The sequence below is a fragment of the Sinocyclocheilus grahami genome, unplaced genomic scaffold (assembly GCF_001515645.1).
Source record: "Sinocyclocheilus grahami isolate Dianchi unplaced genomic scaffold, SAMN03320097.WGS_v1.1 scaffold470.1, whole genome shotgun sequence".
In the NCBI taxonomy this organism is placed as follows: Eukaryota; Metazoa; Chordata; class Actinopteri; order Cypriniformes; family Cyprinidae; genus Sinocyclocheilus; species Sinocyclocheilus grahami.
In genome coordinates this window covers 412934-440265 of record NW_015505649.1, presented here as the reverse complement: position 1 = coordinate 440265, position 27332 = coordinate 412934, and the positions used below count along the sequence as shown (strand labels likewise).

Here is a 27332-nt window from a genome sequence, read left to right as displayed (position 1 = left end):
ACACACACACACACACACACACACACACACACACACACACACACACACACACACACACCTGGTTCACTATCCTTGTAGGGACTCTCCATAGGTGTAATGGCTTTTATATTGTACAAACACATATACTGGATAAACACACTCACACTCTCTCTCTCTCACACACACACACACTCTCTCTCTCTCACACTCACTCACTCACTCACACACACACACACACACACACAATTATTTATACAATTATCAGCTTTACATTTTTGCTTTTATATCCTCCAAAAATGGGCCCCAATCACTTCCATTGTAAGTGCCTCACCAAAATTCTGATTTGTATTTATTAATTCATTTCAGAAAATGGGACGAGTTAAAAACACATTTTTAGTGGTATTCCACAAATGTTGTTGCTGAAAGTTATATTAAGCTGGAATGATGGGACATTTAAACAGCACGCCGCAACATGGGACAAAAAACAGACCATTGAAATATTCATATTTAGGAGACAGAATCCTCTTGGTAAAAATGCTCTACTTGTTCATGTTCTGTTCACTTATATTTCAGTCCATCTGGAGTGTCAATATTAAAAATGCATGGCAAAAAGAAATAATAATGAATTAAGGCTTGTTCGACGACGGAAGAAACAATCATTAGCCATTATTAATTCATGTTTGAGAGGCCAAATGTCTGACAAGCATTTGAAACAAATTTTTCATACACATGGCCTAAGAAAATGGAAAAGGGGCAGAGGGAACTAATCATGTGTAATAAAGCTTTAGTTTCTCTCAGCAATAAGCGAAAAAATAACCTTACAAATTGCACAACAGAAGAGCATTAGGGACGCTTGACTGTGCCGCCGGAAGTCTTCTCGAGACGAGACGTTTGCTGCTGACTAACAGACAAACACCCACACACACAGCTGCACACGCCACACATACGTGCAGCGCTCTGATTGTTAATTACAGTTCACAAGCTCAGTGCAAAAACAGCAGCGCTGCTCGACATGTTCAGAGCTGCTTACCAGTCCACTGCAAGCCATTCTAAAAAAACGCCATATATAAAGAAGATTCATATGAAAGAGCAAACCATACGAGATGGGAAAACCCCGCAGACCGGCTCAGATCACGTGGAGAAGAGCGGAAGAGTGCTTCACCGGCTTAAGCAGGAAAAGCCTGAAGGATTGAACGGACGTGCGTGGCATAAATGAGGCCGAAGTGAGAGGAAATCTTGTATCTTTATCCCACGATTCCTCTGTTAATTAGCAGAGGTGCTGAAAGTGGAACTTTTGAAGATTTTAGACGCACTAGCCTAGATTGTAAAACTATTCAATTAGCCTGGTTGCAGATTTTGCTGTTCTTTTTTTATTTAAAAATAGCAAGTTATTCAAACATTTACAGGATATGTGAACAAAAGATTCTATGCAACTGTTTTCTGCCGCCTATACAGAAGAGAAAAGAAATATATTCGTGTCATTTGTTTTTTTCCCCCTTTTTTTTCTTTTTTTTACAAATCAGAGGTGAAACAAGAAAATGTATGTTGACCGTTCAAGTCCTCGGTTCAGCAAACCCTGATTTTTACCCGATGAGATTTCCGTTGTGTGGTACAAGTGCACGGTCCGTTCACACACACACACACACACTCATGTGTTCACATACTAAAACATACTACACACACACACACACACACCAAAGTCTTGAGGATCTCCAGGTCTGGAGTGTTTCTGACATTAGAATCTCATGGGAAGGCCGGATGGACGCGGAGAGCTGGCAGGTGATTGGTTGTGACCCCTCCGGTCCATCGGCCGTTTTTGTTTTTCTAGCAGGAACCCAAACCCGTGTCTCTACGCCGTCTTAATGCCCTCAAACCCACAGAACTTCCAGCGTTTCTCCAGACTCGCCCCGACACCCGTCAACTCCTGCTTGAACGTGCAGGGCAGCCGACCCAGAAGAGTCTCCACCTCTGTGGTGCTGATCTGAAACAACAAGAACAGCGACCTTTAGACCCATCCAAACCAATCAGGCAGCTCCGAGACTACTAGTGAATATTCGACTCATGTCATTTGTATAGCACTTTTCACAACAGATTGCTTGAAAGCAGCTTTACAGAACATGCATGGTTCAATGATACAGACTGCATTAAATCAAGAACATTATTGAATCACTTTGAGCAGCCGCAGATGTCTGTCTCAAGGGGGAAAAAAACTCCATCAGTGATGAGGTGCTGGAGAAAAACCTTGAAGGAAACCAGACTCATCTGGGCCTGTCCTCCTCTAGCAACAAATTAATGTCACGTGACAATAAAACAGCTCTAAGATACCAGTCACGCAATCTGTTATAAAGACGATATGATGCTATCCTTCAACGCATTACTAAGGCAGTTAATATAGCTTGTGATTGTGATGATTGCAATATCAAGATAATATAATGGCAGTCTTTTAAGTCCATCCATTGTTGGCATATTTAGGGTAAAATTCAAGTTAAGCTCATTCAACATTTTTGTGGCATAATGTTGATAACCACAAAGATTAATTTTGACTCGTCATTTTTTTTCAAAAGCAAAAATCTAGGTTAGAGTGAGGCACTTACAACTGAAATGAATGGGGCCAATTTGAAAATGGTTACATTTATTATATATATATATATATTTTTTTTAAATCTGTAAATGGGTCTTAAAAATGTCTTAAATTGACCTTCATAAAACCAGTAGAAACCCTGTAAAATCTCACTGTTTCAGTAGTACAGTCACAAGATGTAAACAATGTTTAATAGTTAAAAAATAATAACAGAAGTATTAATGTAAGTGCTTCCATAAAATGATATGCTTCTCATTTCTGCTTTTAAAATTGGACCCATTTTCTTCCCCTGTATGTGATTGAGTTTGTTTATAAAGGAAATTAGGCATAAGTAGAAATTATGTGTGTATTATTTGTGTAATTATTAATCAGTATTATGCTGCTGATTGTGGTTAATTTATATGCAACCTGAATTACTCCTTTGATACTCATAATCAAGCCAGATTTCACAAATTTACTTCTTTGATCCCAGGTTTGAATTTTTGATGTGGTTTCAGATTTTTAAGGACCCCACTGTATATAAGCACACCTTGAATCTCCGAGCACACGTGATGTGAACTGTGTTCTTCACATGATCATGAAAGCCACGTGTATGTGTGTGTGTATGTGTGTGTGTGTGTGTGTGTGTGTGTGGCAGGCAGGGTGACACGAGCGGCGCTTTATCAATTAAACCCTTCCACTGGAGTGCATTGTTTTTAGTGAAAGCAAGCGGGACTGTTGATGAAGATATGAATGCATGTGTGCGCTGCGGAGAGCGAGAGCGTGGGCATCCACAGCCGGAGGGCATCAACTCAAAACAGATACAGAGGCTCATTTTCACCCTCCATCTGTAAGTGTATATTAGTCACTGTGTGACAGTGAAAGCAGAGTGAGAGAGTGAGATAAAGCCTGAGAGATGAAGGAAAATAAAGAGTAATCAACACTGCGCTATAGTAAGATGAGCACTTTATTTCAGCATTAAACATTTTGGCAGGAAAAGCTTAAGGACTATATTTGAGAACAGGAAGATGAAAACACTGTGTGTGTGTGGTGCTGCTGTGAGTGTGAGAGCTGTGCTTCACACCGGGAGCTCTCTCTGTCTGCTCAAAGGCTGTTTACTCAGCAGAACATTAGAATAGCAAGCAGACCGCCATACGTTCAGTGTGTGTGTGTGTGTGTGTGCGTGTGTGTGTGCAGGTGCTGTAAACAGCAGTAAATACATTCAGTCAGAGTGAGTAAGCTGTGTGCATGTGTGTGTGTCAAGGTTATAATCACTAATGAAAACTTTTATGAAAATGGAAACTAGTAAAAAAAAATTTTTTTGCATTATATATATGTGACCCTGGACCACAAAACCAGTCATAAGGGTCAATTTTTTGAAATTGAGATTTATACATCATCTGAAAGCTGAATAAATAAGTTTTCCATGAATGTATGGTTTGTTAGGATAGGATAATATTTGGCCGAGATACAACTATTTGAAAATCTGGAATCTGAGCGTGCAAAAAAATCTAAATATTGAGAAAATAATCTTTAAAGTTGTCCAAATGAAGCTCTTAGCAATGCATATTACTAATCAAAAATTAAGGTGTGATATATTTATGGTAGGAAATTGACAAAATATCTTCATGGAACATGATCTTTACTTAATATGCCAATGATTTTTGGCATAAAAGACAAATCGATAATTTTGACCCATATAATGTACTGTTGGCTATTGCTACAAATATACCCCAGCGACTTAACACTGCTTTTGTGCTGCAGGGACACATATGTATATGTATATATATGTGTGTGTGTGTGTGTGTGTGTGTGTGTTGTCCACCTTAAAAACATATTATGTTTTCATAAAAACATATTCCCAGTCATTTCGAACAGAAAAAATCACAATCCCCTCTAAAGCTCTATTCGGACGGTAATTGTTTCTCATGTGGACGTCTGTAAAAATAGTGGAGCAGTTATGAAATATTGCTCTTGTAAATACTTTCCAGCATTTCAGTATTTTTTTTAAATAATAAATATGCACGCAAATTACAGCAAAGTGCAACAGTCACCGTACGGTGTTCAGCAGTGCTCAAAAAGGATTTAAACATTGAATTTTGAATCGATTTCTTCTTGTAAACTCAGAGATGTGGATTCGGACGGCAATTAAATTACCACACGACCTTGGTGTTTGTCAAAAAACAGTGGGTAATTCGGTCTGGGATTTTTACGCGGGTGGTGGGAGAAAAACACCGGCATTCTGGATTCAGACGGCAATAAAATCACAGACTAACCCCTGTAAGTGGTGAAAATCACTTATGTCACCATGAGAAACAATTACTGTCCGAATCGGGCTTAACATGAGAACGATGGCCCATTTTTGAAAGTGCTGATTCTTTTCAATGAGCCAGTTGAATAGATTCACGAATCACTCGAAACGATTCACTTGCAGCTGTTCATAATTAAACAACTCAATGATTCAATGCTCTGGTCAAAATGAGCCATAGTCTGAGCTTGAATGTACATGTGACTGATGGTGCAAAAAGTAAGTCAATAATGCCAAATTTTAGTATTGATTTCTGTACAGTAAATGAAAATCATATTTAGGTCATGATTCAGTTATTTGTGAACTAAATCTGCATTTGTGTGTCTCTGTCTGTAAGGGGTTAGTTATTTTTGGTAAAATAATGCAAATTAATGCTGATGCATCTTACCCATCGCTGTAGCTGTTTCAAATACAAAACCACATATTTACACAAACGTTGTTTGTCTTAAATACTATAAAAAATACTATATGACATACATGTTTGCAAGCTTGAATTATCAGTAGCTTAAGTGGATATTTTAGTACAATAAAGTTTGGTGTTTTAGTAGTGTATACAAAGTTTTGGTAATAAAATTGAGCTTATTTGCAGATCGATACTTATTGCATGTACAGTATGCACTAATCTTTACTAGTGTTGACTAATTACTAGTCTAACTACAGCTGGCTGGAATAAATAACACACTGGGTTCATCGATCAGTACTAATTAATTGTAATACTTAAGTGCATTCAAATCAAGTGTTTTTCTACTTTTTCTCATAAAACTGAAAACAAGTACTTCTACTAGTCATATTTCACTAGGGTATCTGTACTTTTACTCAAGTACTTGATTTGTGTGCTTCATCCACCACTGATCAAATGTCCAAAAAAAGAAATAAGAGGCTACTTAAGTTGATCCCAACTGCCTCACAAGAAACACTTGAATATAATCCAAAGGTTTTGTCCTGAGCAGCACAAACTTTGGTGAATCCAGCGATTAGTTGTTCTTCTGTGTGGGCCTTATGACTCAAGACGCTGAATCAGAACGACTCCGGAGACGCCAGAGTGATGATAGTCACATCTTACTGTTAAATTTGACACATTTATAGCACATTTAATTGTCAGTAAGCACTGCAGCTGCGTTCTTATAATTGTGACAAATACAACTTTGAACATAAACTTTAAAGATGTGATTGTTTTAGGGTGCGGTTTGTTTGATGAAGTGCAGTATCTGTCATCATAGTAAGATGGAACGGCTGCTATAAAGAAGAAAACTACTGAAGCGAAATAAAATTGCATCATTATAACTAACTGAAAATGAGAAGTAAAAATAAAAGGAGTGAAATGTGTGTGTGTTTCATACCTTGGTGTCCAGCCGCTGTAAATAGGAGCAGATATATTCAATGCTGGCTCCAAAAGGATGGACGTGAAGAAATGTTGAGATGATTCCTGTGGAAGCAAAGCCAAAGATGAATCCCTGATAGATTTTCCAGTACAGTATAAATATAAAATCTGTTCCAAAACCTTTCAGAAGCTCATAAATGACTGATTTTAAACACTGCACAGAGAAGCCTATTTATTTATTTATAAACACACAAAAACACACACATTTATACACAGTATACAGTATATATATATATTATAAATAAACACACACACAGACACACACAAATTTGAACTTAAAATAAATAACTTACAAGGACGTAAATATTATAGATGTAGTTAGATACATGTACAAAATCATGGACCAATGGCATGCAACATGTCTTCACAATATTAAGCATATCACTCAGTTGTTACAGGTATAAATAACAGCGTCTCTGCCATATATGACGGCTGCCTATGATAGAGGACAAAGCACAGTACTTTGCTAGCCGTTTAGCCCTCTTTTTGGGCATTCCAAGTTGTTGAAGCCCTCTTACAACCAGCCTGTCACACACACACACACACTCACACTCACACTCTCGCAAACACACACACACACACACACACACCCCCACTCTCGCAAACACAAACACACACACACACACACACTCACACTCTCGCACACTCACACTCACACTCACACACACTCACTTGCACTCGCACACTCAAGCGCACTTGCACACACACACACTCACACTCACACTCTCGCACACTCACACTCACACTCACACACACAATGCAATGTTTTATTAATTCATGCATGTCTGCTAGAAGATATAATGCTGTATGTGTTTAAACAAACACCCTGAGCTGGCAGCTGTGCTGGGGACTTCATCCAAAAATGAAAATCTGCCATTATTTACTCTACCTCATGCCATTCAAACCTGTGTGCTTTTTTCCACAAAATGAAAAGTTTAGCAGAAACTAGAAAATCAGCACTGAACAGATGCTGTAAACCTAAAAAAAAACAATTCAGTTCTCATTTGCGTATATATATACTGGCCATCACATGGCTCGGGAATAAGTGCAAAATAGTGCAAGAGCCAAATGTGTGGAGCCACGCACGTGACATGCAAAAGAACGAATAGATATTGTGGTCACAAATTAAGAATTTATTTTTGAGCTTGACAGCATACATCCCCATTCACATTCATTGAATGGAAAAGAACAGTGTAAATATTAAAATACCATGGAAGTTAAAAAGGTGGCTTGGAACAAATAGTAATTCTTTACAATTATATAGAGTTCTTTAGGACGCACAAACACAGCAGCTATCAGTGAAGGTTGGGTTAGAGTAGACTGATGTTGCCAGTTAAGTGGGGATTATTAACAGCCCATGACAGATAGAGGTCAATAGAGGAAGCCCAGGGGCCAGTTGCACCAAAAAAGAAAACGATACATTTGGTCCTGGTCCACTAAGCGTTCACACTGGCATTTTTGACAGCGAACCTAAAGGCATAGTGATACGTTCACAACCTGATTGGTCGGGTTGAATGACGTATATTTCGTGACAGAACTCACCGAACACCCCAAACAAAAGCTGTGTTCGACTTAAAGCAGCGCTGCACAGACCGTGTATGACATCAAAGCACCCATTTACCCAGTCTGCTCAGCGCCGCTTTAAAGGTGGGGTATGAATTTTTTCAAAAACGCTTTAGAAAACTGAGTCGGGCCGAGTACCAAAACAAATTTGTAGCCAATCAGCAGTAAGGGGCATGTCTACTCATGATGGGCAGGAGAGAGCGTTCAGTGCACAGGACGGACATTAGTGAGCGGAGCGACGACAGAAAGATAGAGATGGCGGATAAAAAACAAAAGAGGAAAACATCTGTGGAACAAAAGAAGGCTTACGATAAGGCAGGAACTAAGACCCGTGTAAATATCGGATCAGCTATCCAGCGCTGCTTTACATTTACAGATTGATTCGAAGCCAAACACTGTTATGTGAAAGAAAATGGAAATTTTATAACATAATGCAATGTTTTATTAATTCATGCATGTCTGCTAGAAGATATAATGCTGTATGTGTTTAAACAAACACCCTGAGCTGGCAGCTGTGCTGGGGACTTCATCCAAAAATGAAAATCTGCCATTATTTACTCTACCTCATGCCATTCAAACCTGTGTGCTTTTTTCCACAAAATGAAAAGTTTAGCAGAAACTAGAAAATCAGCACTGAACAGATGCTGTAAACCTAAAAAAAAAAACAATTCAGTTCTCATTTGCGTATATATATACTGGCCATCACATGGCTCGGGAATAAGTGCAAAATAGTGCAAGAGCCAAATGTGTGGAGCCACGCACGTGACATGCAAAAGAACGAATAGATATTGTGGTCACAAATTAAGAATTTATTTTTGAGCTTGACAGCATACATCCCCATTCACATTCATTGAATGGAAAAGAACAGTGTAAATATTAAAATACCATGGAAGTTAAAAAGGTGGCTTGGAACAAATAGTAATTCTTTACAATTATATAGAGTTCTTTAGGACGCACAAACACAGCAGCTATCAGTGAAGGTTGGGTTAGAGTAGACTGATGTTGCCAGTTAAGTGGGGATTATTAACAGCCCATGACAGATAGAGGTCAATAGAGGAAGCCCAGGGGCCAGTTGCACCAAAAAAGAAAACGATACATTTGGTCCTGGTCCACTAAGCGTTCACACTGGCATTTTTGACAGCGAACCTAAAGGCATAGTGATACGTTCACAACCTGATTGGTCGGGTTGAATGACGTATATTTCGTGACAGAACTCACCGAACACCCCAAACAAAAGCTGTGTTCGACTTAAAGCAGCGCTGCACAGACCGTGTATGACATCAAAGCACCCATTTACCCAGTCTGCTCAGCGCCGCTTTAAAGGTGGGGTATGAATTTTTTCAAAAACGCTTTAGAAAACTGAGTCGGGCCGAGTACCAAAACAAATTTGTAGCCAATCAGCAGTAAGGGGCATGTCTACTCATGATGGGCAGGAGAGAGCGTTCAGTGCACAGGACGGACATTAGTGAGCGGAGCGACGACAGAAAGATAGAGATGGCGGATAAAAAACAAAAGAGGAAAACATCTGTGGAACAAAAGAAGGCTTACGATAAGGCAGGAACTAAGACCCGTGTAAATATCGGATCAGCTATCCAGCGCTGGAGAGAACTCAAGGAGCAGAAGGCCTGCGATCGGACGCCGAGGTTCTTGGTGAGTAACATTGGTTTGGCTTTGTTTCACAGAATTAATATATGCTGGGTTTTGCTTGAACATGCTTGTGTGTCATGTTCGCTTGTTTGTTCATCTGCAATCGTATTGTCGTTCCCTTCAGCTATGATAAATTCATATTCATTCTGCGCCGTCAAATCATGTCGCATAGCGTCTCATCTTGTCATTACTTCCTGGTTTTGGTTCGTTTAGAAGTATTTGGTCCGTGTTGCGTTCATATTTAATTCGAACCACACCAGAGTTCGTTTGGAAGCAGACCGAGAACCATCTTTTTAGCGGTCTCGGTCCGCTTGTTTGGTGCACAACAGGGTTCGGATGGCAGCGTTCACACTTACTCAAACGAACCACACTAACAGAGCAATCGAACCAGAGTTCATTTTAATCGAACCAAACATGACAAGTGTGAACACACCCTAAAGAACTAGTCTGACCAACTAGCAGTTAACCAAGGGGTAATCAGTCTTATTTTCAATTTCAATTTACACTAATCTACGTTTTTATGTAAGCATATTATATATATATATATATATATATATATATATATATATATATACTGTATATATATATAAATAAATTGTTTATATATATATATAATATATATATATATATATATATATATATATATATATATATACTGTATATATATATAAATAAATTATTTTATATATATTAGTTAAATTATACGTATATGAAGAGTTCATTTGCAAAAACCGATAAACGACCCTTTAAAAAAAAAGAGCTGATTGCCGTGCATTATTCTCCACATATAACACGATCTGAACCCTAAACATGTTTTGTCAAAAAAGCTGGTTTTGTCCACTTTCAAGGCATCATGAGTTCATGTTTTACTGCAGAAGCCGACAAGCGCCCTTGTTGTTTTTGAGCAGAAGCCGATAATAATTTTAGCGAATCAGCTACTTTCACTCTGAAAAAACATGCTAGCTGAGAGGAGTTTCGTCAAAGCTGACTAAAAGTGATCCAGGATGGGTCATTTCGACGAACTTGATGAACCTGCGATATCTTCTTCAGAGCGAAAAAGGAAAATAAAAGTTGAAACGTTTTCACAGAACATTGTAAAAGCCGCGTGTTACAATGGAGAGGGAAAAGCTCTGTGTATTGCGTGTAATCACATCCATACAGTTTATGATCACAACAACAACAACGTTTGTCAGGCATCTACACTGTCATCTGAGGAGATTACAAAGATTAAATTACAAAGAGTTATCTGCTTTTGCCAAAAAACGACTGTTGGAGTTATCTGCTTTTGCTATAAAACAAACTTTTAATATGTAAAAAAAAACATACTTTCAATGAACTTAAATTTTGTAAATTACCTGTATTTGTTTAAGTTATTATTACTTAATCAAAACAACCAAACTGCAGTTTGATTGATATTCATGGAATGCGCAATAAAAAAAAACGTGATTTCTGAAAATAAAAATAAAAATGGAGTTATCGGTTTTTGCAAATATATATTTAAAAAAGTCTTATATAAAAAAAATTGTATATGACTAACTTGTAAGACTAGTTTAATCCCCTACTATTACCCAAAAACAGAAAAACATCAGAAGTTTCAGTCCAGTAAGTTGAAATATTACGATATAGTTATTCTTATGTTTACTTAATAGAAATCATTAAAGATTTCACAGCATGTTTCAGTTTCATGACCTGAAGGTGGACATTTTTACAATTACACTAAAAGGACTTTTACTTGCTAAAAAGGTAAAACTATCAATAAGAAGACAATCATGTAGCAGATTTTGTGCAACAGGTTTTTCATCAAAGTTTTGATCCTTTCGAGCCCTTAGAAATGTTTGTATCAAATATGATACAGTAGGCTTTATAGGCTTAATGTAACCTCAGTTTAACATCTTCACTATACTGTGGCATTAGCACGCACATATAGAGTGAGTGACGGCACAATACACATTTCTACTGCGTTATATCTGCATGTGTGCATGGTATCTTCCCCCGTTAGTTCTGACAGGAGCTCCTCCTCAAACACAGCATGAGCTCAAACAGATCTGATGGAAGGAAAGAGGCTGACGGAGGGCTCACGCACTCCACTAGAGCTTATTGAGGCTGCTTTCTTCATCAGAGAGCAATGTGCTGGACAACAGCTCGGTCAGCAATCTTTCTGGTCACTGGACTGGCAAATAAGCCAAATAAAATACAAATAAAACCCTGGCAAACATGCTGTGCCAAGCCAATTACACATGCAGAGAATGCCGGGAGTTCTTTACTACACACATCCGCATCTGGATTATATCTTCCTCTCATGTCGTGACAATCAATGTCTCATTCTGAAAACCTGAAAAATGTTTTCGGCATAAACAAATGTACACGTGATTGACTCGGGAGCTTTGAATGATTGAACATCAGACGTGTAACCGCCTCTCCACTTTGTGGCCACAGTACCACCTCAGGGTGTGCATTCGTTTTTAATAATTTAACAGTCCAGAGTCAATTATTTCTTCCTTTCTGGCTGCTTCTCAAAATATAGCGAGCTGTCTACCTAGGCAGAGTTTTTGGCCATTGATTTTGGCAGCTTCTCTCTCATGCACACACACTCCGGCTGTGCTGTGGATGACATGTTAAGTTCCTCATTAAAAGCATCCGAGGTGACTCATTTGAGGCTCATTTGGTCAGGCAATTAACACCTGCACCCTAGTAGACATAGCTGTGGATGATGAAAATAATGAGAAGAGGTTTTTTTTACAGTCTTGTGTCTGATTAGATTAATTGTGAAGAGCTTCTGGTTGCCCGTTGTGCCTTCCCTTGACGCTTACCCACGAGCAGAGCCTCTCGTTCTGATTTCACCGGGCTGGGGGGGCCTTTCTCCGGCAGGCTCTCCTTCTCCTGGCTGCAGGACACCACGGCTGATGCCGCTGCCTCCTACGGCAAGAAATAACAACACAAGAGAAAGTTGTTTTCTTCTCACAGGCCCTCTGTCCCTCCCCTCATTACCCCGGCCCTCTGACGGGCTGAAATCTCCTCGCCCAGTTGTGTCAGAGTGATTTATCCCGCGACAAATAAAGTTCTCCTGCGCTCGATTGGCCTGTAATGATCTGTCATGTTCTGTGAGAGGATGGAGGAGGGGAAATAGGACAACAGAACAGGGTGTAGGGTGATGCACAGAAAGGAAAATGTGGAGAGAAAGAGCAACTGAGTGGAAGGAACAAAAGGCTGGAGCAGAATAATAGACGCTTTCCACGAATAGGGTGCAACATAGGCCCTGAAACTTCACGTGCTTCACCACGGTTTGCAATTTTTACAACCATGTTAGTGGCATGTCTAAAACAATTTTAAATCTTATTTTTGTGATTTTGTTATTTTCTATCATTAAACATTAACTAAACACCAAATAGAATTATATAAAAAAATAAAAACATAATTCTATATATGAAAAAATTAAATAAAATGCATAACATAAATTTAATATAAAAAATACATTGACTACGGTTTATCAGCATATTAAGAATGATTTCTGAAGATCATGTGACACTGAAGACTGGAGGAATGATACTGAAAATACAGCTGCGCATCACATGAATAAATTACATTTGAACAAATATTCACACAGAAAACAGTTATTTTAAATTGTTATATACATATAGATAGATAGATAGATGATAGATAGATAGATAGATGATAGATAGATGATAGATAGATAGATAGATGATAGATAGATAGATAGATAGATGATAGATAGATGATAGATAGATAGATAGATGATAGATAGATGATAGATAGATAGATGATAGATAGATAGATAGATAGATAGATAGATAGATAGATAGATAGATAGATAGATAGATAGATAGATAGATAGATTTAGATGGATAGAGTTTTAATTTTGAATTTAAATTTTTGAATTTTTTGAATTTTAAATGCAGCCTTGGTGAGCGTAACAGACTTTTTTTTTCAAAATAGTGTACAGTAGTGTATATAATATTGAGAAGTAAAAACTAAATAAAAAAATAAAAATAAAAAAACTGATGGTGACAAGCCAAATTCACCATTTTAAAAGAGAACTAAAGACATCTGATATGTTTAACACTCATAGAAGGCTAATTTTATACATAGTATTACATATCTAACATATTCATCTCACTACATCATCTTTTTTTGTGTGATTTGTGCTTCTAACATTCTATTTTTTCCCCCCAAAAAAGCCACGGCACATTAAAGTGGAATGTGCCCGTACGAGGTGTGATGTGTAAAAGAGTCAGAGGCGGAGAGCGGTCTCTCACTTACGCTGGCGTGATTGGTGCTTTCATCGCCTCCTCTGTCCTCCCGCTCGGCCGTCTCCAGCTAGTCAATTAAAAGAATGAGAGAGCTGTCAGCGAGTAATATGTCACAGGCTCACACTCACACACGTTCACACGGGGAAACTAAAGGACGCGGGACACACCGCGGGGCAGGGAGCGGAATCACAGGCCTCACACGCCGAGAGCCAAAGGTCACGTTTGCAAATGGATTTCTCTAAATGCCAAATAAGCAGCAAAGCTCCAAAGCATTCGTCCTGCTCAATGAAACTCTGATGAAGCGCAGCGTAAATGCAGAGTGAAGGAAGACATTTCAAGCCGCTCGGCTGAGATTAGTAACGCAAACTGATGCTGACGGAATATTTAGTGGCGTTTGCCAAGGCAAGCATCACTATTGTTATTGCTCATGCTTATGGTTAGGGATTTGAACAAACCACAAATCCATGTATTAAACTTTGGATTAGCACCATCTGGGCTTCATACATGAAAGATATCTCAAATCACGCGGCTTGTCGAGGAGAGGAGGTGTTATTACTTTTCTGAGTGATTTTTTTCTGATTTGCGATTTTGGTCTAGCTCTGATAAAACAGGTGAAGAAATCCCATGAAAGACCTAAGCCATATCTAGATACCAGAATATTGAAGGCTCTTTGTGTGACTCATGGCAGCATACTGAGGGCCCTGGGGGCACCAGAATATAATAATAAAAATAAATCGTGTAAGAGTCATGTAGGAGGGCCAAGCACCAATGACATTTTCTTCAGAAAACGTAAATGGTTTGTATTATAAAGCTTTGAAATAGCCAATATATATAGTATGTACACCTGTGACCACATCAGTGGAATTCTATATTTGTCTAATTCAAATAAAATTAAATAAAAGGCTAAAAACACTAAATTACTTGATGGAAAAATAGTTTATTTTGATTCTTGTAATTAACACATAATTTTAATTACTCAATAAATGGTAACACATTTTATTCTTTAGGAAGAAACCCTTGAGATGCACCATCTCGTTTTCAAGGGGGCCCAAAAAATTATAAATATATATATAAATATTTAATAAATGTGACCCTGGATCACAAAACCAGTCATAAGGGTCAATTTTTGAAATTGAGATTTATACATCATCTGAATAAATAATCTTTCCATTGATGTAAGGTTTGTTAGGATAGGACAATATCTGGTCGAGATACGACTATTAGAAAATCTGGAATCTGAGGGTGCAAAAAAATCTAAATATTGAGAAAATCATCTTTAAAGTTGTTCAAATTAAGTTCTTAGCAATGCATATTACTAATCAAAACTGAAGTTTTGATATATTTACGGTAAGAAATGTACTAAATATCTTCATGGAACATGAGCTTTACTTAATACCCTAATGATTTTTGGCATAAAAGAAAAATGGATAATTGTGACCCATACAATGTATTGTTGGCTATTGCTACAAATATACCCCAGCGACTCAACACTGCTTTTGTGCTCCAAGGTCACAAATAATAATAATAATAATAAGTTATTTCAAGGCGGTCCTAGTACACAAAAATAATAAATACATATTTAAATATTTAACTACTTCTACTAATATTAATACATTGTAATTATTTACCGAACATTTGCATCTTTTTTAATCATATTTCCGTTAAGTAAAAGGCCTCTCGTGGTTTAGTGCTTTTTAATGCAGTGAGCAGATTCGGGACGGCGCACAAAACTCTATGACAGATATTCTAGGATTCTAGAAGAAATATTAATGAAGTTTATCACAGCAAGAGACGGAAGAGCAAACACTGAGACGCACACGTACAGACTGATGTATGACACACACAACACATTCATCCAGCAGAAAACAATCGCAAGCGATGGGCACAGATCTACAGGAGGAATGGCTGCGTTAAAATTGATTTTCATTTCTTCCATTAATGAGTCTGTCTCAGGTGATTCATCAATGCACACGCTGATGCCTCGAACCCTCCTTCAGCATGGATCAGCGGTGCCGAGATAAATTCCACCGCAGAGTGCCAATCAAACCTGTACCACATGCAGACATTTCTCCTGCTCTGAATGATGAGCAGCCGATCAACCATTTCCAAAATGATTAGTCTTGGAGGTGATAAAGCCCAAACTTAACCTAAAACGATCCGCTCCACGGTACCAGATAAGGAAAAGTGAGATAACAACATCTGTCTGTACAAGATAACAGGCTATCAAATTTGAAGCGTGCATCATTTAGCCTTCTCCAATTGTCATTACCTTTTGGAAGTTAAATTTGAAACTCAAATCTGATTTGAATGTCACTTTTCCTAAGTTTCATACACGAATGAGCAGTTTTTCGCACGTTTGTTGGGAACGGTCCCCTAGGCAGCACAGTCACCAGGTTTTCCTGAATAAGACCGCGGCGGTGACACGCGGTTAACTGAAAGAGGCTCGGTGTGGAGCTGCAGAGCTGCCATTAGTTTTCATTAGCGTCTGCTGCAACGCTTCAAGAGGACCAACCTGAAGATTATTTTGTATTTCCTGGAAAAATCTTTAAAATGTGCTGCAGATTGCACGTGGGCCTGCTCATCAACATAAGCTACATGTGAATGGTGTGGAAGGTGCATGACTTTACAAGGAGCATTTTTTCCTCACTTTCAGACTGTGTGATACCACACCATCAAGAGCATAACACACCAACGTGAGAACGCAAATGCATGTTAACATGAATTTAATATAATGTTAATAGACAATTAACGGTCAGAACAAAAAAAGAGATGACATTGAAGTGTGAAATATTATTAGAAAGATGATTCAAAACTCTTTGTGACTATAATTATGGAGATGATCAGCTCAAGATTGAAAAAATATTCTAAAACGGTGGTTTTAATTGGGTGGGTTTAAAAAATATTTAAAATGACTATAAAAAAACATTATAAAATGATAACATTTAAAATTGTAGAATTTAATATTTTTTTGTAATATTAGAACTATTTAATTTTAGCTATATTAACATAATTCTTTTGAGTTTTTTTATTATGTTAATATAAATACAATTTATATTTTTATACAATTTATATACAAAGTTTTAATTGGATGGGTTTAAAAATATTTAAAATTATTATTTAAATTTTAAAAAATAAAATTATAACATTTAAAATTGTAGATTTTTTAATAATATCAAAATGATTTAATTTTAGTTATATTAACATTATTTATTAACAGTTTTTTTTTAAACTATGTTAATAGAAATAAAATTAAATCGTTCTAATATATATTCTAAACCAATGGTTTTAATAATAAGTTGGTTAGTTTTAATAATAACCAGTTAAAAAAAATTAAATTATAACATTTAAAATTAAATCCAAAATGTCAAGAACCACCGTTTTAAACACAGTACCTGCATTATTTCCCAAACATCCCCACTGCATCATTGCCATCTTATCTCTGAAATTATGCCTGTTATGTTAATGCATTAATATAAAAGCACTCAAATGTCTGCGTGCTTGTAAACAGGGGAGTCTAATGCAATAATTTCACACTGCTTTTCATCGTTTTGAACACCGAGACTCATCCTGAGCTCATGTTCCTTTAATTAGAGTGCAGGGAATCAGATATTCCCGTTCTGATCTGAATCCCTGGAGAGCGTTCAGCAGGACAGACTCATTAATACACGCCGTCCTCAAACTGACAGCCGTCTCGTCTCATCTCATCTCCTCACCAGACAGAACACAGAGTTAAAAGAACACAAGCACAGACAGAGAGCCGTCTGTAACTCACGGGCAGAGCGTGTGATGTGGGGAAAGCTTGAATCCGATCTTTCAGACTCTGGATCTGGCTTTCGAGCTGTTGTTTTTCCTCCGAGTTCTTCTCCAGCTCCGTCTCTCTCTGTTTCAGATCCTCACGAAGCTTGAGCAGTTGCTAGAGAAACGGCACAAAAGAAAATCGACGACATTAAAAACACATAAGGAGAGACGAGCGTTATAAGAAGCTCAAAAGGCCTGACGCTGCACGCAGATCAGTTGATCTGTATTTAAAGTGAACATGCTGTGCACCATCGCTTTGATGCCAGTTTGGGCTGCTTCATTAAACTGAGTGTTAGGATTTCTGAACATCAACGGCTTTTGCTCCAAACCTAGTGAGATGTCTACCTGTTCCAATAGGTCAAGATATGGCTTGTTAGAATGGACTAGACCCAAAAAGCATTGATGGCCATGCAAAAGTAGTTACTTTTTTTGCAAGCAAACATACTGTATGCAAGCAGTGCCCAATGTTTTTTTTGTCTTTTTTTTGTTTTACAGGGCTTTTGTTTATGGGGTTACTGGCTGCATTTCTGCCAGAGATTGTCTTATTATTGGGAGATGAGAGGGTCTGTATTACTTACTATTGGAAAAATTTGGATCACGTGATGCACCTCAGCCAATCATACAATGGCAGTGACGTCAGTGGCAGGATTTCACAGTTCCTCAACAGTTAGTCAATGTTTACGTCGCACATTAAAAAAAGAGCGTCACTTGCTGGTCACTGCAATTGAAGATTAGGTTTTATTCTGTTGATTTAAAAATATATATTTTTTAATAATAAATGTAATTTATTTGGTAAAACCTGGACGCCACCTTTTTATTTCTTAAAATATTTTTTTTACCTTTATTCATTAAAAAGCGTCATATCATCATCATATGTAGCAGTCACAAGTCATTACATTTCAAGTCTATTTATTCATGTCCTTTCCTTTGTTCAATAAAATGTATTATATCAACATAAGGCATATGGTCACATAATAGTCATTACAATTCAAGTCCAATTTCAGATAAAACCTGAAAACCAAAGAAAGAAAACGTCGATATTTTTAGACAATACACAATATATTTTATTAAATAGTAATGCGACAAATATTTGCTGGTAATAATGCCGTAAATGAGTCCTACCTGTTGCGACATTCCCTTTCAAAGTAAAATCTACATGTAGTTCCCAACGAAAGTACCGTTTAGTGTAAAACATGTTGAAGATTAGCGAACAGGTTGTCGATTCATTAAATGAAAAGCTATTTGCTCACAAAAGCTGTTTATTCAGTGTAGTGAAACCTCTCCGCCATTGACATCCATAAAAAAAGGCCTCTGGTCTCCTTCCCTGCTTACCGCCAAAGCCGCAGTGTTAGCGTTAGCCGTTACGCTTTATTTGGCTAAAGGTTGGAGACAGGGGTAGCTGCAGGTGGACGTAATGCCCTAACCTAGAAAAACCTTTATCCACGCCCCCTACCTTTCGCCACGCCCACTGCGCCCGCTTGCAGCTATCCCTGCTTGAAAGGTAGCAGGCTTGCCTTCCAGTGGCTTTGTTTCTGCTGTCCCTTCAGCGCCATCTGCTGTCAGAGAGTGAATGTGCTTGTTTACATCAGAGTGTGCGTGTGCGTGCCTCTTCGACACAGCATACTGCGCTGTTGTGCATTTTAACCGGACGATGGGAAAAGTATTCTTAAAATGCATTCTAAAAATCGGAATAAAAAATAATTATTCACAGAATTTTGAAGTGCCCATGATAACAATGTGCTACAGACGGGAATGATACACCAAATTGTTCGGCTTATTGAGAAGAAGTGTGCAAATTAGTTTTTGCCAGGTAGATGGTCAAAAAAAACAACAATAAAATAATACATTTGATGTTATACAAATATACACTACCATTCAAAACACTGGGGTCTGTAAGATTTTTTAACTGATTGAATTGAACAAAAAGAGATGGTAAAGTAATAGATTTCTATTTCAAATAAATGCTTTTCTTTTGAACTTTCTATAGTATTACTATAGATATTACTGTAATATTAAACACCAATGTTTTCAACACTGATAATAAGCTTAATGGGGCATTGAATGGGGTTAGCTTGGCATTGAAAATGGTCAACATGTGACTGAAACGTTTGCCTTGTTTTATTCAGTAAATTGCATATATTGTTCTCATCTCGCTTGTGATGCTTTAATGTTTGAATGTGCGGACTCTTTTCAAGCTCTTCAACACTGATAATGAGAAATGTGTTTTGAGCAGCAAATCAGCATATTATACTGATTTCTGAAGATCATGTGACACTGAAGACTGGAGTAATGATGCTGAAAATACAGCTGCGCATCACAGAAATAAATTAAACATTAAATATATTATAATTAAAAACAGGTTTTTTAAATTGTAATAAAACTTCACAATATTACTGTTTTTACTGTATTTTTAACCAAATAATTGTAGCCTTGGTGAGCAGAATAGACTTCCTTTGAACAGTAGTTTATGTAACAAAAAGAAATGTAATTGAGTGTAATGATTTCTTTTTTTTTTTAAATAAATAAATAAACAGAAGTAACGCAATTTACTCAGGTAACATGTTATGTAACACATTTCTCATACCACATTTCCCCAAACACTGTTTCCAAGCATGCTAATTTGTTGACAAGCCTAATAAATCAGAAGCCATGAGGTGCTGAAGACTGCTCTGATTTCTCATTACCGATCCTGCTCAGCATTCAGAAGCCAGGAGCGATCTGAGCTACATAAACTGTGGTGATGTAACCTTTTTGTTTGCCTTCATGGCCTGTTCCTCATGAATAAATCAGATCGAGGGTTGAGTTTAACATGCTATGAGTGCAGGAGCGAGAACGTCTCCGCAGCCTCACATGCCATTTGAGAGTGATTCAACTCGGAGAAATGGCCTGCGTTGTTCACTTCATGTGACAGAATAATATGCCGTCTTCACGCGCTCGCCAGAGATCAGTGAACACTCCCGTTTCTAACTCGAGCAAATCGCTCAGCGCACGCCTCAGATGTGACCCGTGCAGCGAGTTCATCTCATGCCAGAGAATAGTTCAATATGCAGAATCCCATCAGGGCTCATTAGCGGCAGGTGCGCACCTTCAAAGTGAGACAAACGCCCCTCTCAGAAGCTCCTTCATTGCCTAATAATGCTCACATGACAAGGTCAAAGCCGTGTGGAACATCTGCATGTGCTGCGCTTACAGGACGACGATGAGGGTGACCAGGATTCTCCGTATTCTATTGATAGATACAGTAACGAGAGATACAAAAATAGACAGAACATGGGACAGATTTGACCCTGTCTATGTGAGTTTGTATTGTGTGAATGCACGGTTTGGGAAAACAAATCTAGCTCAAAATTACCTTCAGATCTCTAGGTCACTCTGAGCGGCGAAGAACAATGGAGGACGATAGCGGAAGACTGTTCTAAAAATAGCACCAGTCCTCAAGAGAAGATAAAATAACGTTTGATAAAAGAGATGAAAGTGCTTTATGGGTGGGAGACGTCTACCGTTTGTGCCCATGTGGGCAGATGCAATTTCCATTCCACATGTTAAACATCTCGTTTATTATTGAGTGTGTGTGTGTGATTGATGACCTGGATGATCTGCAGAAATGAGGTGTTTGTGCTCAGGACTCCCTGCGGTTAAACTGCTCACACATAACACCGAATTCACCAAAGTGAGGAAACAGTAGGTGTGTGAGACTGTAAACACACAGATGAGTGACGGCTCATGGATCACCCCATGCTGGTTTTAAAACAACAACTTTTTGGTTACCGGCACAGATCTTTTTTGTGCCAAACCACCGACAAGCATCCGCCCATGACTTCAAAAACCTCCAGCAGCTCAGCATGGAGTTCAACACCACAAAAAATTATTTCTTTTTCAGTATTTTAGCCAGTGAAAATATCTAAACAACCTAAATTGAGGCTTAAAAGACAAAAAAAAAAAAACTGTCATTGAGGTGAGAAAAAAAAGTACATTAGCAGTCAAAACTTTAGAATAATTAAGATTTTTTTGTTGTTAGTAAAATAAGTCTCGGTAACACGTTATTGAAGCCTTTATGTATAATGTATTCATAACTAAATTGTATCCAAAGTTAAAATTAATTATAATATTGGAAGGTTTGTTTGTCATGTATTTTAATGCATTATACTTTCTATAGGCCTTTTGTGTACATAGAAAAAGTCTTAGATCTTTGAGTTCAGCTCATGAAAAATGGGGGCAAAAACAAAAGCGTTGCGTTTATAATTTTGTTCAGTGTATATTACAACCTTGGTTACAATTATTCATGAGATCATACAATGGATTATAAGGCATACGAGATTACGAGAGAGAATTAAAGCATTAAAATTACTTGTATAACACATTATATGTAAAGGCTTTAAGTGTCACAAAATTATTCTAACATGCTGATTTGCTTGCTAGGAAACATTGCTTATTATTATTAAAGGTGAAAACAGTCCTTTTTTGTGTGTGCAAACCGCGACACACTACCGTTCAAAAGTTTGGGGTAAGATTTTTTTAAAGCAAAAATAAATTAATACTTTTATTCAGCAAGGACACATTAAATTAATCGAAAGTGACAGCAAAGACATTTATAATGTTTCAAAAGATTTATATTTCCAATAAATGCTGTTCTTTTGAACTTTCTACTCATCAAAAAATCCTGAAACAAATGTATCAGTTTCCACAAAAATATGAAGCATCAAAATATTGACAATAATAAGATCCATTATTAATAATTTAGCACCAATAATAACTTAAGACCAAATCAGCATATTAGAATGATTTCTGAAGGATCATGTTTTCAAATCGAAAATGTATTAAAATAGAAAACAGTTATTTTAGTTGTAATAATATTTCACAATATTACTGTGCTTATTGCATTTTAATCCAAAAATGCAATCGACTGTAAGATTTCACCAGCCAGACAGAAGTCTGAGTTATATTTAAATTAAAAGGTCAATTATTTTTAAGAAAAAGAAGAAAGAAAGAAAGAAATTGTTTATAATATCAAATTCATTGACCTTATTTTAAGGATTTTTAGACCGTTTTACTGAAAAACAAAACAAAAAGCACTGCGTAAGAAAATGATTTTCTGCAGTGTGTTGACTGTGTGTGCATACCTTCTGCATGCCCTGCAGAGCCTGCTGCAGGAAGCTGAGCTGCTGCTGGCGGGTGGCGTCCTCCTCGCTGCGCTGGGGCTGCGCTTTACCCTGCTCCTGTTTCAGAAGCTCCACCTCATTCCTGTAGGCATCCAGCTGACACCGCAGACTGTCGTTCTCTTCTTTCAGAGCCTCCACCTGAGCCAGCGGCCCTGAGAGGCCACACAGAGAGAGAGTAGGAGAGATATGAAAAATGACTTTTGCATTGGCGACAGGAAAGGGAAATAAGCAGACAGAGACACACGAGCGAAGGAGGCAGGGGTGAAAACCAATAACGGAACAGAGAGAGAAGAGGCACATATTAAGAGTCGTGTGAAGAGTAATAAGTCACGGGGTGGTGGCGGCGAGGCCTGGAAAGGGTAAAATGATAGAAGAATACAGTGGTCCTCAAAAGCTGCTTAGAGAATTCTGCTGATGGACCGAGATGAAAGGACCCTCAGTACCACTGCTGCGTTCGGTTTGCTTTCAGAGGCTAATTAGAGAGGATTAAATGGAGAGAAAGTGTATTACTTAATGCTTGACTTAATGTACCATGGGTTTTGTTATCAAACGACTGTAATTAAAACAGACGCAAAAGGGTTCTTCACACCGAGACATTCCGTCATTCAGCCGTCTCTTAACAACCCGATGATCAGAGACGCCACCTCTGCTCCGCGTCTAGCGGGAGGAGATAACGGGATTATGCCGAGAAGTGTGTCCCTCTCAGATTGGGCAAGGAGAGCGGGGAACAGCCGGGTGCCTGATCGCGAGACTGATGAAGGATCTTTGCTTATGCGGCTCTGAAGAGGGAGAGGATGAGCATCTGAGTGACGTGGGTGGAAGATAAGGAAAGCCAGGTTCAGCTATGAAGTCTGCAGGGAAACACATCATTACCTGTTTCAGCTCTGTTCCAAAACAGACTGCATTTTAAATATCCCAAAAGGTAGGCAGCAATGGTATTCTGCATTTTAAGATACCTCTTTTTGCTCGAAATCAAAGAGAAACAATTAATGCATCCCTCATGAAGAAGACAATCTCAGAATTTGAATCCAAGCTGGAGGATATGAGAAATATAAATATACTCGCATTTCATTCAATACTTCTTTATTTAGTAATTTATCAGACGCTTTTATCCAAAGCGACTTACAAATGAGGACAACAGAAGCAATCAATTGTAGTATTAAAACAACTAAAAACAGATCCAAAACTAAAAGCTAAAACTTTATAAATACTACTTATACACATTTTAAAAATAAAGAAATTAAATAAAAATGACAAATGCATACAACAAAATTTCAAAACTTAGCATTTAAATGAAAAAATAAAAAGTAAAAACCATTACACTAAGCCAAACACCAAAAAAACAACTACATATATGTGTATGTACAACCACACACACACACATACATATATATATATATATATATATACACACACATTTATAAATTCAATATATATATTATTTCATTTCCATTTAGTTTGTTGAAGTATTAAAATAACTAAAATTAAATAAAACTAAAAACTTAATAAAATACCTATACAGACATAATAAATTCAGACATAATTTAACTAAAATTAAAATAAATAACAAATACAAATAATACAAATCAAACGACAGTAGTTTATCAGTAATCCTAAAAAATAACACTGCCAAACTTACATGCTAAAAAACAACAACTTACTTACACATAGTAAGAAATGGTTATAAAAACTGAAACAGATGTGAAACAAGTAGTAGGAAAGAGGAGAAATAAAAAGCGATACTTATCCTTTGCCGGTGTCCTGCCCGGTGGAGTCGCACGGTAGAGTCGATGGTCTTTACACACTTCGGTCTTCACACGAGGAGGCCGTCATGCGACGGCTGCCGCAGTAAACTAAGCTTTTTTATACCCGTCTAACAAAATACTAAATTAATTCAGCTGGACACACTTTCCTTATTTTCTCCACAACAAATGGCCAAGCAAGCGCAGACACTGACAAGATACGCGATACAGAATGTGACCAAACGTTCAATACTTAGAGGTACTGATGAAACAGTTCATTATAGTTTCAAAATATATATCTTTCAGAGCATTTGTATGTGCTTTGTATATTTTTTTTATGTTTAGAGTGTCATGCGTCAACAATCTCTGAAAGTTTTCGCAGGGGAATTCACCCTTCGCTGGGAGTTTGATTGACCGAATCTGCCATTTTGCCCGACAAACAAACCAGACAGGAGAGTAGATTAACATCGGTGGACTTGAACTTGAAAAATAGCGTGTATTGATGTCTTTCCGTGGTTGAATGATGATCTGAATCTTTTAAGTGTGACAAATATTCAAAAAAAACAAAAAACAAGAAGGGGGCCAACACTTTTTCACACCACTGTACCTTCTGATGTTCATTCGTGTTTATTTCATGCTATAACTAGAACAGAGGAAGAGATGATCAGATCATGTGCCGCTTGAACTGAGGCGCTACAGCAATCTGTTACCACACATTAAAGAGCCACAAAATGGTATTTATTGTTTGAATTTCTTAAAAAATGACAAAACTTTGTTTCATACCAAAAGTAACCTGCTCTGTCTTGTCTGTCATCACGTTGTCAGTGTCCTCTTTGCTCCACAATGTATTTTTCACTGTTTGAGAACATGATGTGTGGCGAGAGAGTGCCATGACTTGTCAGACATAGCAACAGTAACTAAGGGGGTGGGTCTTTGCAAAGGATCAATTCCAACAGGTATCCAAGCACTCTGGAATTTTGCGTGAGGGCAAAAGATTTCCTCATGCAGATTTCGCAATGGCTTAAGTTGGTCACACAAATTTGCTGTGTTGACCAAAAGAAAGTTGGGTTGTGACTTGTGTGTGATCATTCATCGACAACATACATGGACCTTTATTGCTCTGCAAAATTTCACCAGAATGTGACTTTATTGGAATCAATTGAGTCAAGTCTCTTAAGTCAAGTGTTGAAGTTGACGTTCGGAGTTGCATCTGAATCATTCACTTTGACTCATTTTTTAATCGCTTGTCTATGTAAACATATCTTACAGCATAAGTGCAACATTTTTACCATGCTATGTGCTGGTAAAGGTAGTTTATCTTTGAAAAATGGTTCTTGAGACCCGTGAAATTTGCAGAGTGGCCATTCTGTTGCGCTAGACCAAGCACAATGGAATGGCAATTCACGGGGGACGCAAGAAAACATCCTTTATGAAGGTAGCTGCCATGTTACCAATTCTGTGTTTTGTCTGGAAGCATGTTTGGTGTGAATTAGAAGGGAAAGAAATAGAGAGATGGAGAACAAGAGCGAGATACACAGACACAGACAGAAAGGGAGGAAAGCTAACAGTTTTTATTGATTCGTCACATCAAGCCGCTGCCCTTAGAAGCGTCCGGTTCACCTTCCACAAAACGGCAGGCAGCTCTATCGACCTGTGCTGCCCAGGGGTGCTGACAGTAAAGAAAGCAGCTCCCGTTTGCACACTGTACTACAGCTATTGTCAGAGGACACTTGCCCGTTATCATTGATTAACTCTTGGGGAAAATAAAAGCAAACATGTTGGGCTGCAGTGAAGATGGAGGTGAATCTGCCTAGTTAATATGGCTAAAACTCACACCGAGGTTAGCATAAGCCACTCCCCCTCTTTACGGAGGTTGCTCGTCTTACTGGCAGGTATGAAATATTTGTTTTCATGAACGCGGTGGGTGTTGAATTACCTCCTTCATTAACCGTGTGGATCTCCTGCCCTGATCCTGTGACATCCTTTCAGATATCTGACAACCCACTGACAGTGATTGTTATCATTGTTTTCAAATAACTAAGGTTGCAGTTGAGAAGACGCGTGAATCAAACCTGGTAAAATGCATGATTAAATTTGCATATATTTTCATACTAATGAGGGACTCTCTGTTACACTGGAGAATCTTGTAGCGTCTGGACCAATCAAACACACAATATATATATTTTGTTAGCTATATTTAACAAATACTCTGTAACACCCCTCAGTTAACAAGCCATATGAGGACCTATGAACCCTTCCCCGCGTAATGCGTAACACCCCAGGAAGCCGAACAGGCCCCTGGTTCCATGGCAACCAACGCTGATATCACTGGGTTTATTGGCCAAAAGAATGCAAAGCAGGGAAAATCCCTGCATGTCCCAGGGCAAGAGGCAGTGTAGAAATGGACTTTTCTACTAATTAATTCATAGGAAAACCTTTCTTTGAATGAACACACATGATCCTTCAGGCCATTGGGTATATTATTGTCATCGTGTATTTTGTCTTTGAAATTGTATACTGTTATGCAGGCTTATAATCGAAACACACTCCTGTCATCCTTTCACTATATGTAATCCTACCTTTCTTAGTATCTATGAATTCGCCTTCTTATGATCGAAACAAGCGTGTATATTATATATTGGTACATAGGCAATATATATTAGGGTCCTGAGAATCTTTAGTAATTTCGATTCAAGTCCATTTGCAAATTACCATGCTTAGAGACAAAGGGTCGTAAAACCCTCCAGCAATTGCCACCTCCCGCGTGAAATTTCCATCTTTCTCATTGGACAAGCCCATCTTGAAAGGCGGGGATCTTCTCAGACCTTAAAGGCCCTGCTCCAGGGACCCTCCCAGTCGGTGGTCCTGCTAGGTTTCGATAAGATGTGAGTTCCAACGCTCCAGAACATCCCAAGTTACGTGCCAGG

At 37.9% G+C, this 27332-nt stretch overlaps 1 protein-coding gene across 1 annotated transcript in view; it reads right to left on the bottom strand.

Annotated features, from left to right (window-relative positions):
• Positions 1-1504: 1504 nt before the first annotated feature.
• The window catches only part of LOC107553323 (ecto-NOX disulfide-thiol exchanger 2-like), a 273927-nt gene continuing 248099 nt past the window's right edge, over positions 1505-27332 (bottom strand). Inside the window, exons 12-17 of the mRNA XM_016235520.1 lie at positions 22625-22815; positions 17479-17619; positions 13717-13773; positions 12249-12354; positions 6188-6273; positions 1505-1960 (exon numbers count right to left, since the gene is read on the bottom strand). Of these exons, the coding sequence (XP_016091006.1) occupies positions 1829-1960; positions 6188-6273; positions 12249-12354; positions 13717-13773; positions 17479-17619; positions 22625-22815 (713 nt within the window). The 3' untranslated portion in view covers positions 1505-1828. The remainder of the gene's footprint in view (positions 1961-6187; positions 6274-12248; positions 12355-13716; positions 13774-17478; positions 17620-22624; positions 22816-27332) is intronic.